At 38.6% G+C, this 16,652-nt stretch overlaps 2 protein-coding genes and 1 long non-coding RNA gene across 7 annotated transcripts; 1 reads left to right on the forward strand and 2 right to left on the reverse strand.

The window, feature by feature from the left end:
* Nucleotides 1-80: 80 nt before the first annotated feature.
* fam228a (family with sequence similarity 228 member A) lies at nucleotides 81-11,812 on the reverse strand. 5 transcript variants are annotated; one of them, XM_067416890.1, is made up of 9 exons: nucleotides 6,661-6,717; nucleotides 6,026-6,231; nucleotides 4,559-4,684; nucleotides 4,396-4,473; nucleotides 3,749-3,943; nucleotides 2,371-2,448; nucleotides 2,162-2,249; nucleotides 476-620; nucleotides 90-376 (listed from the first exon to the last, which is right to left on the reverse strand). In XM_067416890.1, exons 3-9 carry the CDS (start codon nucleotides 4,628-4,630, stop codon nucleotides 301-303), a joined length of 732 nt encoding a protein of 243 aa, XP_067272991.1. In that variant the 5' UTR covers nucleotides 4,631-4,684; nucleotides 6,026-6,231; nucleotides 6,661-6,717; the 3' UTR covers nucleotides 90-300. The 5 variants fall into 5 exon arrangements, with proteins under 5 accessions (XP_067272994.1, XP_067272993.1, XP_067272991.1 ...); XM_067416891.1 differs by lacking the exon at nucleotides 6,661-6,717 and adding an exon at nucleotides 6,358-6,374; XM_067416892.1 differs by lacking the exons at nucleotides 6,026-6,231; nucleotides 6,661-6,717 and adding an exon at nucleotides 5,612-5,665 and having other exon boundaries at nucleotides 89-376.
* Nucleotides 8,756-11,066, forward strand: LOC137042078 (uncharacterized). Its single transcript, XR_010898212.1, has 4 exons — nucleotides 8,756-9,114; nucleotides 9,402-9,521; nucleotides 9,733-9,923; nucleotides 10,993-11,066. It is a non-coding gene; the product is annotated as an uncharacterized lncRNA (long non-coding RNA).
* Nucleotides 11,813-13,046: 1,234 nt separating the features above from the next.
* ccn2a (cellular communication network factor 2a) lies at nucleotides 13,047-15,804 on the reverse strand. The gene is made up of 5 exons (XM_067416894.1): nucleotides 15,430-15,804; nucleotides 15,000-15,216; nucleotides 14,660-14,911; nucleotides 14,289-14,500; nucleotides 13,047-14,191 (listed from the first exon to the last, which is right to left on the reverse strand). Exons 1-5 carry the CDS (start codon nucleotides 15,481-15,483, stop codon nucleotides 13,895-13,897), a joined length of 1,032 nt encoding a protein of 343 aa, XP_067272995.1. The 5' UTR covers nucleotides 15,484-15,804; the 3' UTR covers nucleotides 13,047-13,894.
* Nucleotides 15,805-16,652: the final 848 nt, after the last annotated feature.

The raw sequence follows: 16,652 nt of genomic DNA on the forward strand, positions 1-16,652 counted from the left end.
TATTTATTTAAAACATTTAATGGAAAGGGGTATTTCATAGGCCCCAGATTTGCAGACTGAAGGTTCACTATATTCTTATTATATAATTTCTTGAGTATCTTCTGTTAAGTGTGGCTCAAACTACATGTGATTGTCAGAATCTGCTCACCTACTTTCAGTGTATGCATCATTCAATAAGCACACATACAGTGCACCTTATTATTTATTGCACTTAAATGATGGTATAACTGACACCATCCTCGGTACGGGAAGAAGTTTGTCCATACAACCTGATGTCAAAAAGGCCTATGAATGCCGTCTTTAACCATAGGAGGAGCAGCACTCAGTTTGGAAGCAGCATCTCTCTGCCTCAGCTGCATGTGGAGAGCCTCGACTCCTGAACAGCAACAAATGACCTCAGTATCACCAGCACAGAAGCTCTGGAAACACAATGACTGACACAAAGGCAGCTCAACAGCGAGCCTGAAGATGATACCTCGATCCAAACAGACTGTAGTCCTCCCGAAATCTCTGTGAGGTGGTATCTCTGGAGGGTTTGGCCTGGGACTTTTTGAGGCTCTGTTGGGAAGAAGGTGTACTCTGGAGAAATTCCTCCACCTGCTGACGGCGATACACATGACCTAGCAAGCAGATTTAAAAGGTCATACAGAAGCCATTTTATTAACCTCTGTTTTAATGCTTTGTACCCCTTTAAAGGAAGTAGTACAACAATAATTCAACCCTCTACAATGCGAGTAAATCACTCAGATATGCAACTAAATCTTCACTCTAGGCTACTTAATAATGTCTATTATTAGCCATTGGCTAATAAATTCTTAGATTGTATCGCCAGTGTTGTGTTAGTGTGCTAAAGCCTTATTCAGACCGGATTAGTTTAACATGGAGAAGTGAGGTAAAGATTACCAGAGCTTCTCAGTGATTTTAGTCCCATCCAAATGTGCCATCTCAGTAATAATTACAGACAATGTCAGTAAAGATTACAGCGACTTTTACCTTATGTATAAAGGTTCAGAAAAACTGCCTTAGGTAATACTAATCCCGTGCAAACAGACCAGCTGTAAAGATGTATGTAAATATTATCATTTCCTGCTTAAAAGTAGTTTTCAGAGGTGCTTAAAAAAGCATTCAGCTGCTTTTATATATTATATTCACACACACACACACACACACACACACACACACACACACACACACACACACACACACACACACACACACACACACACACACACAAACACCGATCAGGCATAACATTATGACCACCTTCCTAATATTGTGCCCTGACCCGTCGAGGCATGGACTCCACTAGACCCCTGATCGTGTGCTGTGGTATCTGGCACCAGATCTTTTTTTGTAAGTCGCTTTGGATAAAAGCGTCTGCTAAATGATTAAATGTAAATGTGGCACCAATATGTTAGCAGCAGATCCTTTAAGTCCTGTAAGTTGTGAGGTGGGGCCTCCATGGATCGTACTTGTTTGTTCAGCACATCCCACAGATGCTCGATTGGATTGAGATCTGGGGAATTTAGACATTCCCAAAGTCAACACCTCAAACTTGTTGTGCTCCTCAAACCATTCCTGAACCATTTTTGCTTTGTGGTAGGAGCATTATCCTGCTGAAAGGGCCACAGCCACCAGGAAATACCGTTTTCACGATGTACACGTTATCCAGGGTGATCATGGTTTGCAATAATGCTTAAGTACATGGTGCGTGTCAAAGTAACATCCACATGGATGGCAGGACCCAAGGTTTGCCTCCGCCAGCATGCCTTCATCCCATAGTGCATCCTGGTGCCATATGTTCCCCACACACACCCGGCCATCCTCATGATGTAAAGCTCACGTGCCACTGCTGGTGCTTTCGGTGGTCAGGGGTCAGCATGGGCACACTGACTGGTCAGTGGCTAAGCAACCCCATACGCAACAAACTGTGATGCTCTGTGTATTCTGACCCCTTTCTATCAGAACCAGCATTAACTTCTTGAGAAATTTGAGCTCCAGTAGCTCGTCTGTTTGATCGGAGTATATCAGTCCAACGAGTAAACAAATAAATGTACTAGCCAATGATGACTTTATTGCCAAGGTGTGCGTAGAGGGTTGAATAATCTAGTCATGATTAACAGCATATACATTTGTTAAACCAATTTTTTATTAACAGCACCTGTTTGGCAGCGAAGTACTGCTGTCTTTTCCTTAATCCTGGCTCGTGACTGAAGAGACAGAGGATCCTCCAATGCTGAGGTGGAAATCTGCACAAAAACACATGCCAAGTATAGTAAAACTTGATCGAATCCTTCACCAAATCAATTACATATCAATAATGCATTTAAGTTGTGTGACTATCAAGAGAGAAAAGATGAAATGACTCACTTTGTGATAATGTGTGTTGAAATGGTGCAGGAAAGGGTTGTACTCCAGTGGATCATAACTCTCTAGAAACACAAAACCCTAAATCACAGGACACATTTGAGGTTTTAGGGGGACTGGAACTCATTATTGCAGTTTTTCATCATTTCTTTTAAATTATTATTTAAAAAAATAAGTTATTCCATGACAACAGAAAGCCTAACTAATTACTTTTCCATTATTATATTATGATTTTTATATTTTTTATTTAAGTATTTCTTTTTTCTTTATTGACTTTAGCATTCATGCAATTAAATTATTCCATGACAACAAAATGATTAATTAATTACTGTACATTTTTTGTAACCCTTTTTTCATTATTTTATTATTCAAGATTTTATTTTATAACATATCTGGCCTGTAACAATAGAACGAAAAAAACCCACTTCATTTTCGTTTATTTTTCACTATTATTTAAGCATTATTGATTTTAACATTCATGCAGTTTTGTTTAACCTTTAAAAGCTAAAATTTAAAATTGCCCTGATTAATGAAAGGTACTGTAATGCTGTGACTGTTATGAAATGGCTATTATGCATCTTAAAGGGTTAGTTCACCCAAAAATTAAAATGATTTCATTACTCACCCTCATGTCGTTGGACACACATAAGACCTTTGTTCATCTTTGGAACAAAAATGAAGATATTTTTGTTGAAAGCTGATGGCTGAGAAAGGCTTCAGAAAGGCCTCCATTGGCATTCAGTACATTCCCACTGACCCACTCACAAGACCCATAAAGGCACTAAACACATCGATACAAAGTCCATCTCACTACAGTGGCTGTTCAATAATTTTACCAAGCGACGAGAATAGTTTTTGCGTGCAAAAAAAAATCAAAATAATGACTTTATCCGCCAAGATATTGTCTTCAGTGTAGGTCTCTGACGTAAACTCACCTGGAACTCACGCTATAGCGGCGCTCCTCCTCTTCCGGGTCATGTATTCGAACGGCAGAGCCGCGCCATATTCTCACGCATGCGTCGAGTTCACGTCAATTACTTTTGTAAAATTATTGTACAGCCACTGTAGTGGGATGGACTTTGTATCGATGTGTTTAGTGCCTTTATGGGTCTTGTGAGTGGGTCAGTGGGAATGTACTGAATGCCAATGGAGGCCTTTCTGAAGCCTTTCTCAGCCATCAGCTTTCAACAAAAATATCTTCATTTGTGTTCCGAAGATGAACGAAGGTCTTATGGGTGTCCAACGACATGAGGGTAAGTAATTAATGAAATAATTTTCATTTCTGGGTGAACTAACCCTTTAAGGTTACAGTGCATTGCTACTATAACAGCACGCTTGTGCTAACTGCCGTTTGTTATACTGTAACAGTTTAAGTGTATACCTTAGCATTACAGTAGTTGATGTAGTGTGCATGCATGCTTCTCATCCTCTGTGTGTCATTGTAGCCATGCTGTGTAAAGTGTTGCTTAATGCTCCGCTGTACCGGCAGCCACACATTCTGTGTCCAGCGCTTATAGAGCAGTTTACTTTTCCTCAAGTCCAGTGCGTCTCTGTGAGTGAGGTAGTGATCCAGATTCTGTACTGACACACACACACACACACACACACACACACACACACACACACACACACACACACACACACACACACACACACACACGTCGTGTTTCCATGTTGTATAGGGACTTTCCATAGGCGTAATGGATTTCATACTGTACAAACTGTACATCCTATCCCCCTACACTACCCCTGCCCCTAAACCTACCCATCACAGGAAACATTCTGCATTTTTACTTTCTCAAAAAAACTCCTTCTGTGTGATTTATAAGATGTTTTCCTCATGGGGACCTAAAAATGTCCCCACAAGGACAAGGATTTTGGATATTGCCATCTTTGTGGGGACATTTTGTCCCCATAACGTAGGGATTACCAGGCCACACACACACACACACAGACATACACACACACACACAAACACAAATGAGGGAACAGAAAGAATCAAGTTCGAAAGTCGACTTAAAATATTACCTTTATGAATCCAGCCTCAGTCTCCAGCAGTGGCTGTGTAAGGGCTTTAACCTCCTGCTGTTCAGAGTGTAATTGTTCCTGCAGATGAACACAGTGGAGTTGGTTGAGTGTGCACCATTTAAAATATAAGATGCAGTGTGTTTGTATGCAAGTGTGGCTGTACCAGTAGTTGTTTTTTGGAGCTGAGAGCTGCGATCTTTGTATCTGTCATTGTGCTGGTTGGTCGGAGCTTCATTATCGTTGTAAATTAATTTCTGACAAGTTCACTGATGAAAGTGGTTTGAAGACACTAAGGGCACAAGAACAATAACACTGAGGTTCATGACACCATTAGGAAATTTGACATATCCAAAACAGACTGAAGTTCTTATGCCAAAGTCATTACTCATGAAAATGCAAAATATATTTGTTGATTTCTGTTGTAAAAAGCCAATAATATTCTGCCAAATATGTTGATTAGCCTTAAGCCTACTCTATTATATTTGATACGCCTTTAAGTCTGCATGATCAAACCTTTGCAGAAAACCTGTAGTACACATGCCTAGATAGATGTTTTTTGCAAGTAAAATTTGCATAAACTACGTCGAGCGGATCTAGGTGCAAGGTTTATTTGAACTATCACTGATGGATGCTTTCGAAACATTTTTTTAAACCTTTGGAAATTATTTGTTTCAAGCTAGTTATTCGGATCAAACTGCCAAAGTCACATGGTTTCAGCAAACAAGGTTCTGTTACGTCATAACTATTTCGAAAAAGGGTTTTGGAGATCTGTGATTTTAACCTGATCTCGGATCAGTTTATACATTTGCAGACATTTAATGACAAATTTGTTTGATACAAAGTGTTGTACTTAAAGGTCATCTCTTTTAGGATTAACCAAGCTAGCTCTCCATAAAACAACTGTAAAGACACTTCATATTTAATGGTATTAGATGATTTGTTAAAGTCCTCATGAAGTTTGACGGCTTAGGTTTGAAAATGCTTCACCAATGACTCCCCTCCAGCCGTTAGTCTGTTATGAGCACGAGATGGAGAGGAGGAGCGCTAAAGTCAAACCCTGCCCTCTTTTCAATATTTAATTTCACTTGGAAATACGTCCCAGCACTGAAAAAAACTCACTTGCAACTTCCGGTTCACTGGGACTTTAATTGCATTTATAATACACCTTTAATAAATCATTTTCAATTGGTTTGTTTGATGTGTCGTCTGCATTTACACTGTTTTGCTTGTTTTTGCATGCGTGCAGGAGCGGGCCAATCGTAAGCCGGTGTTCTGATGTAGAACCCAGAAGCCCTGCACTGTGTTTGCTACATGAACAGCTTCAGAGACCGAGACAGAAGAGAAGAAATGGTTGAGTAAAGGTTTTTTGTGCACAACAATTATTCTTATCACTTCATAACATTAAGGTTGAGCCACTGGAGTCACATTAAATATATAATTACACTGTAACAATGACACCTTAAAATAAAGTGAAACCAAAATGTATTTTTAATTTGGAACAACTGCTCATTTAATGCAATTTTAAGCCTAATAATGACAATAAGCATTGTCTCTTTATATTAGGAAATGTAATGAGGCTGTGACATCACGGGTCGAGTCTTATTGCAGTTGAGTTCAGTGAGTGTGTAACCTGAAGTGCAGCATCTAATTCCCCAGGGTTTTCAACACACAACACCCTGACACCACTCTGTACATGCAGGGAAGAAAGAAAAGGCATCCATGCATGCAGTCCTGAACTGTACAGTGTTGAAAGATCTCAGATCTGGCAGGACCAGCCAAACATCTGAATAATCTGGAGAAGACCATTAATGGCCTTTTACTTTTTCTGGATGGCAGCTGAAAAGCAAGCAACATTCCAATGTAATTGCACGCAAAAGTGCATACATATCCTCAAGTCACAAAGTAAGATTCACCACCATAACTTGAACAAGAAAACTTATAACATAATAATTAAAAACACACCAGTGATGTGGGAGATGATTTCTGTGAATGTTGAATGTATTAACGTTTGAAAAAAAAAAGAGTGATAAAAGAACAGCTGTAGCTTTAAAAAGTTTTAATATGGCTTCCAATTGTACCGAAACGTTTATAGGCTATTTACACCTCTTTTCTCTCAAAATGTTTACTGTCACGCAGTAAAAATAAGATTGGCATAAAATTGCCTATGAAAACTATGCAAGCATAAATTGACTCTTAAATTGACTTTACACTAATAAATAAAGCCAATTAACTCAAATTAATCGGTACATGTTGATTGATACTTACGGCGTCGTCGAAATTATGCGGAAAAACAGCAACAAGCAGAGACTGTTCGATTCCGCGCGTCCCCTTGTGTTGCTATGGCGACGATCTCAAACCAAAAGAAAACGAAAGCGCGCTCCTTCAGACATGTGCAGACAAAGCTTTCTTTTAAACCTTCAGGTTAATCCTCTATCAGTTTTCGAGTTAGAATTGTGCCCCCAGACATTGTAATTTATTGCATTACAATAAAATCATAATCATTATTCGTGCACCTTCCTAAAAGGTGTCATTTTACACTTATTAAAACTGCTCTTTTCTAGTGTCCAACGGTCCAAGTACCCCCCCCCCCCTCCATATTAATTTGGATAATTTATTTTATGACAAAGTCAGTTATGAGTAAAAAAATAAGTTCTTGAAAATTGCCGTAGCCTATTATTGACTGTAGAAACTGCTTCACCCTGACACAGGCACAAATTAATCAGGGGGGAAATCTGAGCCACAGTTAAATTAACAGCTTATTTCATTGTTCTTTATCATTGTCAATTACTAGATAACATACATATAAAGGTAAAGCACCTATTGTAAAATTCAACAGATCATGACAAACAAATGAACATATCTATTATCTTTGACTTCATTAATGAATTCTTGTATCAAACACACTATGCTTAGCTCACCAATGTGAAAATATATGATCTTTTAGTGGTTTTAAGCAGAGCAGATTTATTTTCTGAGATACAACAGGTCACTGACAGGAAGGTTTATTCAAGTGAGGGTGTAGTTGTTTTTGAAGAAAGGGTGTGGTGCCATGACCATCTCAGTTTTTGTATGCGTCATTGTGCTAGTTGGTCGGAGCTTCACTCATAAATGTATTTCCTGTTTGACAGTGCAAGTCGTTTGAAGACACAAAGGGCACAGGATAAACAACACGGACATATGCATTCATAGGTCAATGGCATTTTGATGTATGCCAAAACAGTCTGATCTTAGCCACAATCATTACACACTGAAATGCATACAAATTACGGTTATAAAATAATGTTAACTTAATGCCACAATGTGAATATACTGTTTAACCCTAATAAGGCTACTCTAGCATATTTAATGGAGAACTTCTAAGGCCAAAAATTTGCAGAAAAACCTGTTGTACACAATACTACGCCTTCTCTCATACTATGCCTTCTCTCATCTGATAAATTGGTTTCATGCAGTCAACATTTTTCTGGGATAGCACAGGTTATAAAATCACAATAGCTTCAATACTGGAACACACGACTGCACAAAGAACATTTACATTACAATAACTCCTGAAATGTAGTAAGCCCAAGAAATTAATGAACAAACAACCATTTTATACAATTCACAAAATGACAAGACCCAAGCAACCAGGCTCCTGAAAATGAACAGTGCACACAGTATGAAGAAATGAAACTGTTCAGTTTTTCTCATGTCAGGAATGTTACCAGTGCGTCATTCTGCTTTGCATAAGGAGGATGTCATTCCTGAGCAACTGAGACACCCCTTTGCCGATCAAAAGTGATACGAATTCTAAAACATAAGGATGGAAACCCAGTTGTTCAGGTAAATATAAACATAACTTTTCTGAAAAAAGTATGGCATAATTCAGTGTTATACTGTTTGAGTAAAATGTACTTTTGAAGTAGAAATTACTCAACAAACTGTAACTGGCCAAGGTAAAGATACTTATTTTCTTTGTTAATTGTGCTTAGTTAAGTAGATTTGACTTAATTTCATATGTGATTTATTTTTTTTAAAGTATTTTATAAAGAAAAGTTTACTTTTATTGAAAAACTTTTATCATTTAATTCCTCCTTTTTCTAATAGCTTCGATTTGTATTTGCGGATACCAAAAGAATACAACGACAAACTCTTGAGAAAAGGTATGAAATGACACCAATCACATCAAATAAAACTAAATATCAATAAATGTCAATAAATACATTAAGTATTCATTCATGTTTTATTTCTAACACAGCCGAAAAATTTATGAGGAACATTCTGTTAAGGTTAGATTTAAAGAATCCTTGCCATATCCTTCTGTTATAGTAATTATTATCTCATCACCTCTGCTAAATACCCTTTTTTTTCTTCTAGGCCCAATGATTGGCCCATGGGCTCTATCTACTCCATCATTTTAAAAGCTGGTGGTCAATTTGGCCCAGTCAAGTTCATCAATACGTGTGTCCTTGACTCGTTTTTGGTTGCATTATATAATTGCTATATTCAAAATGACCATATTGCATCTCTTTTCAACTCTTTTGAAAAGCTGAGGGCACCTATGGTATTTTTAAGAGCAAGAAAGTATAATGCTGCCAAAGCGTCTTGGTTATTCTGGTCTCAAGTCAATGTCACCAAAGATTCACTTGAACAATACAAGTATGTCGCAGATGCTTGGAGTGAGCCAGAAGACCATATACACGTGTTTAATGACCTTATAGTGAGCAACGACAAACTAAGGTAATAACATTTCCTACTGTGTCCTTTCTCAACTATAGCATTTCTGAAATGAAATCAACATGTCTGGATGTAAAAGTAAATATGAACACATTCTGTATTTTTAATGACCACAGAGAGTCAGGACCTCGGTTTAATGTCTCATCCAAAGGATTAAATTGTTGTTAGAGGCATATTTATCAAATATATATCTCAACTTTTGTTTGCCTTACTGAACTTTACTAGTGACCCAAACAGGTCGTTGTTGCCCTGAGTCGCATCATTTAACATTATTATTTTCTCCACCCCAGCCAATTTAAACATCTTGGCAATGTGCATGCCCTGGGAATTAAAGAACCGGAGCTCGTTCTGGTCATACATCAGGGAATGAATACAGCGCCACCCCTATATATTGAAGACGATTATTACAGGTAAACCTTTTTACCACCTCAAGAAATCATGTCTGCCATATCAGTGATTTTTTAGGTGACTCTTCAAGGTCAAGCTGTTTTGCTTTTTTTTTTTGTATAGGGTTCTCCAAGCTTGCGTCACATATGTGCTGGCTTCATACTCATTGCTGTATATATTTTTTTGTACATTTCCAGAGTTGCGTTGTGTAACACGTGTTTATGTTTTTTTAAGAGCCTATGAACTCCAGTTTTTACTGATGTCAAGGACAGCCGTCCCTACTCACATGATAGTGGGTTTAAACATCTTTGATCGATGGGTTTGCTATGATGATGTGGAGCCATCCTATAAGGATTTTAACCTCAACCAGGCTGATTTTAAGAAGGATTTCACTATCCATTGTATTGGTTATGTTAGAACACATGGTATGTTTATTTATCATTTCACATGTGTTTAATAGTTTTTTTGCCCATTTTCACATTTTATTATTACCGCGACGGGAGGGGACATGTTCGGTTCACTTAGTTTTGTCGTGGCCACAACATATAAACTCATGGGAGCGTAATAATATGTCATAGCCACAAAATATTAATTTTTGGTAACGTCATATTAACTTGGGGTGAAAGCGATAATATGTCGTGGCCACAAGACTCATTTTGTCAAGGCAATGACATCCTTATATCTAATCTTGGCCACACGATGGAAAGTTTATGGCCTTGAGATCATATGTCGAGGGAACGCTATATTTTTCTCGTGGCACACGACTTCATAATTTAAGGGAACAACATCTATTTTTCATGGCCATGAGTTGAATACGTGAACAACCTAGGCGACCATAGCAACCTGGAATTATAAAAAATAAATAGCCGGATAATAATATTTATTTTTAATTTAAGAAAAAGTGCGGAATTAGGAAATTATTATATTAAAATATTGACTTTTTTGTATTGTGATTATATTGTATTGCGTGTAATGGTGTGTATAGACAAGCATTCAAATGAAGTCAATGAATGTCAAAATAATATGCAGTAATGATAACACATTATTTTACAGTATCCTTGTTACATTAGTTACAAGTACTTACTCCAGTAATAACTGTAAATTATGCATAATTACATGCAGCTAACCCTCAACCAAACCCTAATCCTACCCTAACCCTATAGTAAGTTAATTATTACTATTCAGTACTAAAATATATAATTACACTGTAAGAAAGACAAATTCAAATAAACTGTAATCGAATATGCCTTATAAAACATTAAATCTTTTCTTAGTTACGCACTCTTTCTTAATTAAAAAGAAATATTATTATAGGCCTATTACTTTTTAATAATTGTTGCTATGGTTGAACTGAACCGAAGTAAATTGAACATGTCCCCTCCTGGCCACCATATATTATAACAATTGTTCATTAAATAATTAAAAAATATTTCTTTAAACTATGGAATAAACAGTATGTATGTCTGATGTTTGCATATATCTTCTTTTTACCAGTGCCAGTCGGAGTAGCCGAAGAGGGATACTGTGGCACTGTTCCATTTTATCCTTCCTGTGGTTTTCAAAAGGAACACATCGATTGAGTGTTAAAAGATATATATATATATATATATGCATATTATTTCTGCAATGTATTAAATAAGAAAATAAATGTTTTTGAATATGGTTAGTGTTATAGCCCATGCTACAAACAGAAAATACTTCTGTGCGCTGAGAGAAAAGCACAAAAATACAATCTTCAATACAGTTGGAAGCCATAGCATGAATCACCTGGGTCAGTCCAAATACACATCTGTGGTTTTTGCACTTGACCACCAATCCTTCCATGACGTAGCCCAGCCTACATATGTGTGTAGAACTTTTGATTATCTCAAAGACACACTATGATATCCTATTTTGTTAAAAAATGCAAGTTTACATCTTTATTTACATATTTCGATTTTTTTTTTACTTTGCACTTTAAACAGATGTCATGCAGTCCCAACACGACACATTTTAATAGTTTAATCATGTAAAAAAGCTTTTGCAAATGTTTTACTTAATGTGCTACTCATCTCTGCATCAATAAAATGTGCAATACTTTACATTTGACAACACAAAGCCTACATTGGAGATTCTAGAACATGTTAGCCTCATACCTCTCTTTTCGCACGGTTCTCTTTCTTCTCATTTCTTTTGCGCTGTTGTGGGTAGTTTTATTATTCTCACACGAGAATTCTGCTATTAAAAACTATTTAAGCAAATAAGGGAAATTAAGTTGAAATCGCCCATATAAAGCATGACCCAACAACCTACGAGCTTATGTTAAATGTGTGAAAAGCCATAAGTCGAGTCTGACTTCAGGTATCATTACAGACAGTCGATGCACTAGATGGCGCTCATTTGATAAAAGTTTGGACTGACCAGATCAAATCCAGCATCAAATATAACTCAAGTTTACTTTAATGTATGTGAAGTGTGGCATCCTCAATTGGAAAACGATTCAAGATATTAGGTAGGCTAAGTCTTTTATATTATTATAATTATTATGAAAATGGCAAAAATGCATGTATATGTTTCTAATAGCCAACAGAATATTGACAGCGTTGTTTGACATTATTCATAGTGCTGGTTCACAAATGGACATCCTTCTCATGTTTTAAGACCTCAGACCCCCTCTTAAACTCACAGCCTCACAATATACATATTTTAGTTATTGTCCCTTCATAAATAAGTCGTTTACTATCTCCTCTACTGTTCACAACTTTCCCCTTTTGCCTGCACATCACTGTGCTTTCTGTCTGGCTCCTGTGCAAACTCATTGGACGTCTGTTTAATATTGTGCTTAATGCTGTTTAAGAACCTTTTAAACGTTTTTATTTATTTAAATATTTTAATAATTGTATTCAGCAAGGATGTGTGAAATTGATCAAATGTGGTTGTTAAGACTTGCATTGTTACAAAAGATGTTTGAACTTTCTATTGCTAAAAAATATTAAGCAGCACAACATTGACAATAATAGGAAATGTGTCTTGTCCACCAAATCAGCATATTAGAATGATTTCTAAAGGATCATGTGACACTGAAGACTAATGATGCTGACAATTTAGCTTTGTCGTAACAGGAATTAATTACATTTTATATTGTACTAATATTTCACAGTAGTGCTGTTTTACTGTATTTTTGATCAAGTAACTGCAGCCTTGATGAGCTTAAGATACTTAAAAATATATATATCGTACCGCAAACTTTGAATGGTGCTGTATATAAGTTGTACATGTTTATGTTATGAAAGTGCAAATTAGAGTCCATTTACTAGTGTCTGTTTTATACATGATCTATATATAGGCATGTGTCAAGGCTGTGTGTGTGGTCTTGAGCTTGATGGACCGCACACAATGCAACTGTGTGGTCCGAAGTAGTCATTTAAAAATGCCATTGAAGTAAGTGTGAACATGAGAGGCCTTTGTCAAAACATGGCGGTGTTCATGTGTGGTTGAGATCAGGTACAGTTACTGCATTAGTTTGTAAGTAAAAATGACTCAAAAGATGGAAATTTATATAAAAAATATATTTTATTTAAACCTACCAAAGTGAAAACATGTAACTTTTTGGTCACACTTCTCAATAAAATATTGGACAAGCTGTACCAAGAACAGTCAAGTCAGCACATGAAGCCATCAATAAACATGGTGAAGCAAGAAAAAAAAAGACAAATGCTTTGAATTTAAATTAACTTAAGCTGTACAAAATATGTACATTATTTACAGCTTTCAAAAAATAGATAATGTAATTAAAAAAAGAATGAAGCTACAATTCATCCAGTCTTTTTGACAGGGGTACTGACTCTCTCCCAACAGGGGGGGCCAGATAGTCAAAGTCAAACACTCAGTGCTATATTAACCTTAAGTTCTTGGCCAAACTTCATGTCTCTGTTCAGCTCAATCAAACTCTGAGCCAACAAATTCAACTAAACGTTAGAGCACATCAGTCTCTTTCTTCCACCTTTTCTCAGCTCGGTGAGGCGATTAGCTTCTGGGGTTAAAAGCTGCCATCTGTTTCTTACTATTTTTGCTCTCAGAATCTGAATCTGCCCACCACAGTTTAGGGGAGGGGCTTGGCGTCATCTGCCAATCAGGCGTCACAGAGTCGGACTATAGTGCAGTATTGTTTTTTAGGGGGCGTCCGAACTGAGCCCGGTCATTTTACAATCCCCACCCCCTTAGCCTTAGACATCCACCATGACAAATTAATACACACACATGTACAAGATACAAACACATACACGCAAAAAGACGTAAAATGAAAGCAACAAACCATAAAAAGACAAACAAGTACTTTGTGCTGAGATATGAGATGGATATCTGTTCAGTTCAAGTGGACAGTCACTGCATGGATCTCCTTGTCGTCGCCGTCTCCTCACGCCATGTCGCCGACCATCTTCTTGTAGTACATGGACTCAAAGATGTCGTTCTCCCCGGGGCAGTTGTAGTGGCATGCGCAGGTCTTGATAAACATCATCTGCTTCTTCATGACTTGGCCATCGGGGCACTTGAACTCCATGGGCAAGGTGGCGGTTCTGTGAGGGGTGCAGCAGCGACCGTCCGTGCACACGCCGCAGAACTTGGGCCGGTAAGACTTGGTAGTGGTGCAGCCAGAAATCTCAAACTTCATGGGTTTGGAGACCCGTGGTGTGCGGATGCACTTTTTCCCTTTCTGTAAAGGCGTAGAATACAAAATTAGCCATTGAGTTCTGTAATGCATCAGTGGAACCAAGAGTGAGCTGTGCCATGATTGGTAGATTGCAGCTTACCCTGATTTTCTCCTCTAGGTGTGACTCGCAAGGGCGGACCATGCAGAGGCGGGACTGCTTCTCCAGACGGCATTCGCGGTTGTCGTTTGTGACGCGGGTAGAGATTCCCAAGCCGCAGGTCTTTGAGCATGCGCTCCATTCTGTTGTCTGAACCAGGCAGTTCTCTCTCATCATGGAGGGATCTGGCCCGTATGTCTCCTCCTCTCTGTAAGCTATAAGACAAGACCGGGAGTTACTCAACACATTCCATCCAGCAGCATGATTTCATCCCACTGTTTATATCATTACATCATTGCGCCAGTATTCATTTCAACCTCCTTAATGGAGACCATTAATGTGTCAGAGAACAGTCAAGATCAAGGGATGCTCACCTGCCAAAACTGATCCCACAAAGGTGTTCTGGCGAGGGGAGTCACACACCCACTCCTCGCAGCATTTTCCTGGCACTTTCACCCTACGGGGCATCGGGCAGTCAGGGCTAGGAAGTCTGATGTCCATTCCACAAAGAGGCACGCAACCTACAGCCCCGTCCAGACACGTGCACTGGTATTTACAACTGCTCTGGAAGGACTCTCCGCTTCGGTATACCATCCCACTGAACACGCAAGTGGCACCTTCTCTGGCTGTGGGATGCAGATAGAAGGCGGTTTACAACTCTGAACTCAACAACAATAGACTCAGCATCTGTGTGTCAAAAGCCCAACTACTCACCTGTGCAGACACCGATGCGACGGTTGCTTGGGGAGCCATAGTCACAATAAAGACCTTTGTGGGGGTCGCAAACATCTCGCTCTGTGCACAGCTCGCCCAGTTGCTTGGCACACACCCGGCAACACCCACAAGTGTCCGGCACCAGGCTCACACCGGGCGAACATTGGGGAGGCACATCAGGGCATAGGCATTGTCCACTGCACTCCTGAGCCACAGCCTGAGGAATAAGAAACAATGTTCCAGTAAGAGTTTGTACATCTGGTCAGCATTGACCTTAAAGGAAATCTCAGAGGGGTTTCGTTCAAGAAATAGAAATTGTCTGGCAAAAATCTAAAGATGTAGCCTGAATTCAAAACATTCTAGATATCCACATGTATTCAGACACATAATAGCTGTCTCATTCTCATAATAGTGCATTAAAAGGACTTACCCATCTTAAGAAAGTCAGGCACAGCAGAGCAATCAGATTCATTCCAGAAAACATGATGAGCTCTTCTTTACAATCTGTATCAAGAAAATCTTCTTTTGTGATCCTAAAGTGTCTTGCTGTCGTAGCGCAGTCTTCTCTTCAGATTTGATCAAGCCGATCTCGTTGCGTGGTCTTTGAATCCAGTTCCTCCTGTTCTTGTCGAGTTAAAGCTAGAGTTTAGCTTCGGTATGAAGTTTAGGCAGAGCCGAGTTGAGCGACTGTTGCTTCTCTCTGGAGGACTTGGAGTGTTCTGATTCTCCAGTAGCAGCTGAGCTACCTTTATACACGCTGCGCTGCGGTGGACTGCCTCCACCTCAATGGAAAGCTGGATAAACATGGGCATTCCTGGCATTCTTTCCAAGTTTCCTGCCCCCCCTCCACTCTCCACTCCCCTCTCCCCCTCCGCTAGACCTGCACCCGCTGCCATCCTACATTCCTGGGCTGTCACATAGCAAAATAAAAGTGCAGTCTTGGCAATACCTTGCAGTGCTTGGTGGTAGTTTAAGCAATTTGTCTCAGAGATAGATGGGTGTATGTTTTTTCGGATTTATTCAGTGGCCTTCAGTGTCTTGTTCTTCAAATAACTGTGGTGACTGGCAGTTCCAGATGATGGTAGCCAAAAAGCATCAGTTAAAGTTCAGTTGAGTACAGTTCATCTATGAATAAAAATTCTGTCATTATTTATAAAAAGAAGACATTTAAACATTGTCCATATAGAATGAAAGTAAGTGGAATCCAATGTTGTCAAATCCCCACTGACTATAATTACAGTGGCAAAAAGAGTTTAAACATTTTTCATAATAACAAAAATAAAGTCATGCAGGTTTGGAACAAAATGAGGGAAAGTAAATAAGGACCGTTTCACAGATTTCACAGATAAAAACAGATTCTCTGTGATGCATTACTATTTTTAGACTTGCGTTAGTTTATGCACATCTTGCACAAGTTTTCTTGTGACACTGCAACTTCAATCTGGATGTTTTTTAATGGTGTACTTTCACCTGGCAAATAACATTCTCCTCTAGTCATCTGTGTGTTTTACAGTGCAGGTGCAGTGCGATTCTATTTTACTCCTTCAGACAGCAGACAGAGCGCAGACAGAAGGGCAGCAGGAAAGTGGCTAGACTTTAGCGTTTGTATATTTTTTTTAAACAAAAAAAGAAGGATCCCCAGACTCCCCTCCT

The sequence above is a fragment of the Pseudorasbora parva genome, chromosome 15 (genome assembly GCF_024679245.1).
Source record: "Pseudorasbora parva isolate DD20220531a chromosome 15, ASM2467924v1, whole genome shotgun sequence".
Classification (NCBI taxonomy): Eukaryota; Metazoa; Chordata; class Actinopteri; order Cypriniformes; family Gobionidae; genus Pseudorasbora; species Pseudorasbora parva.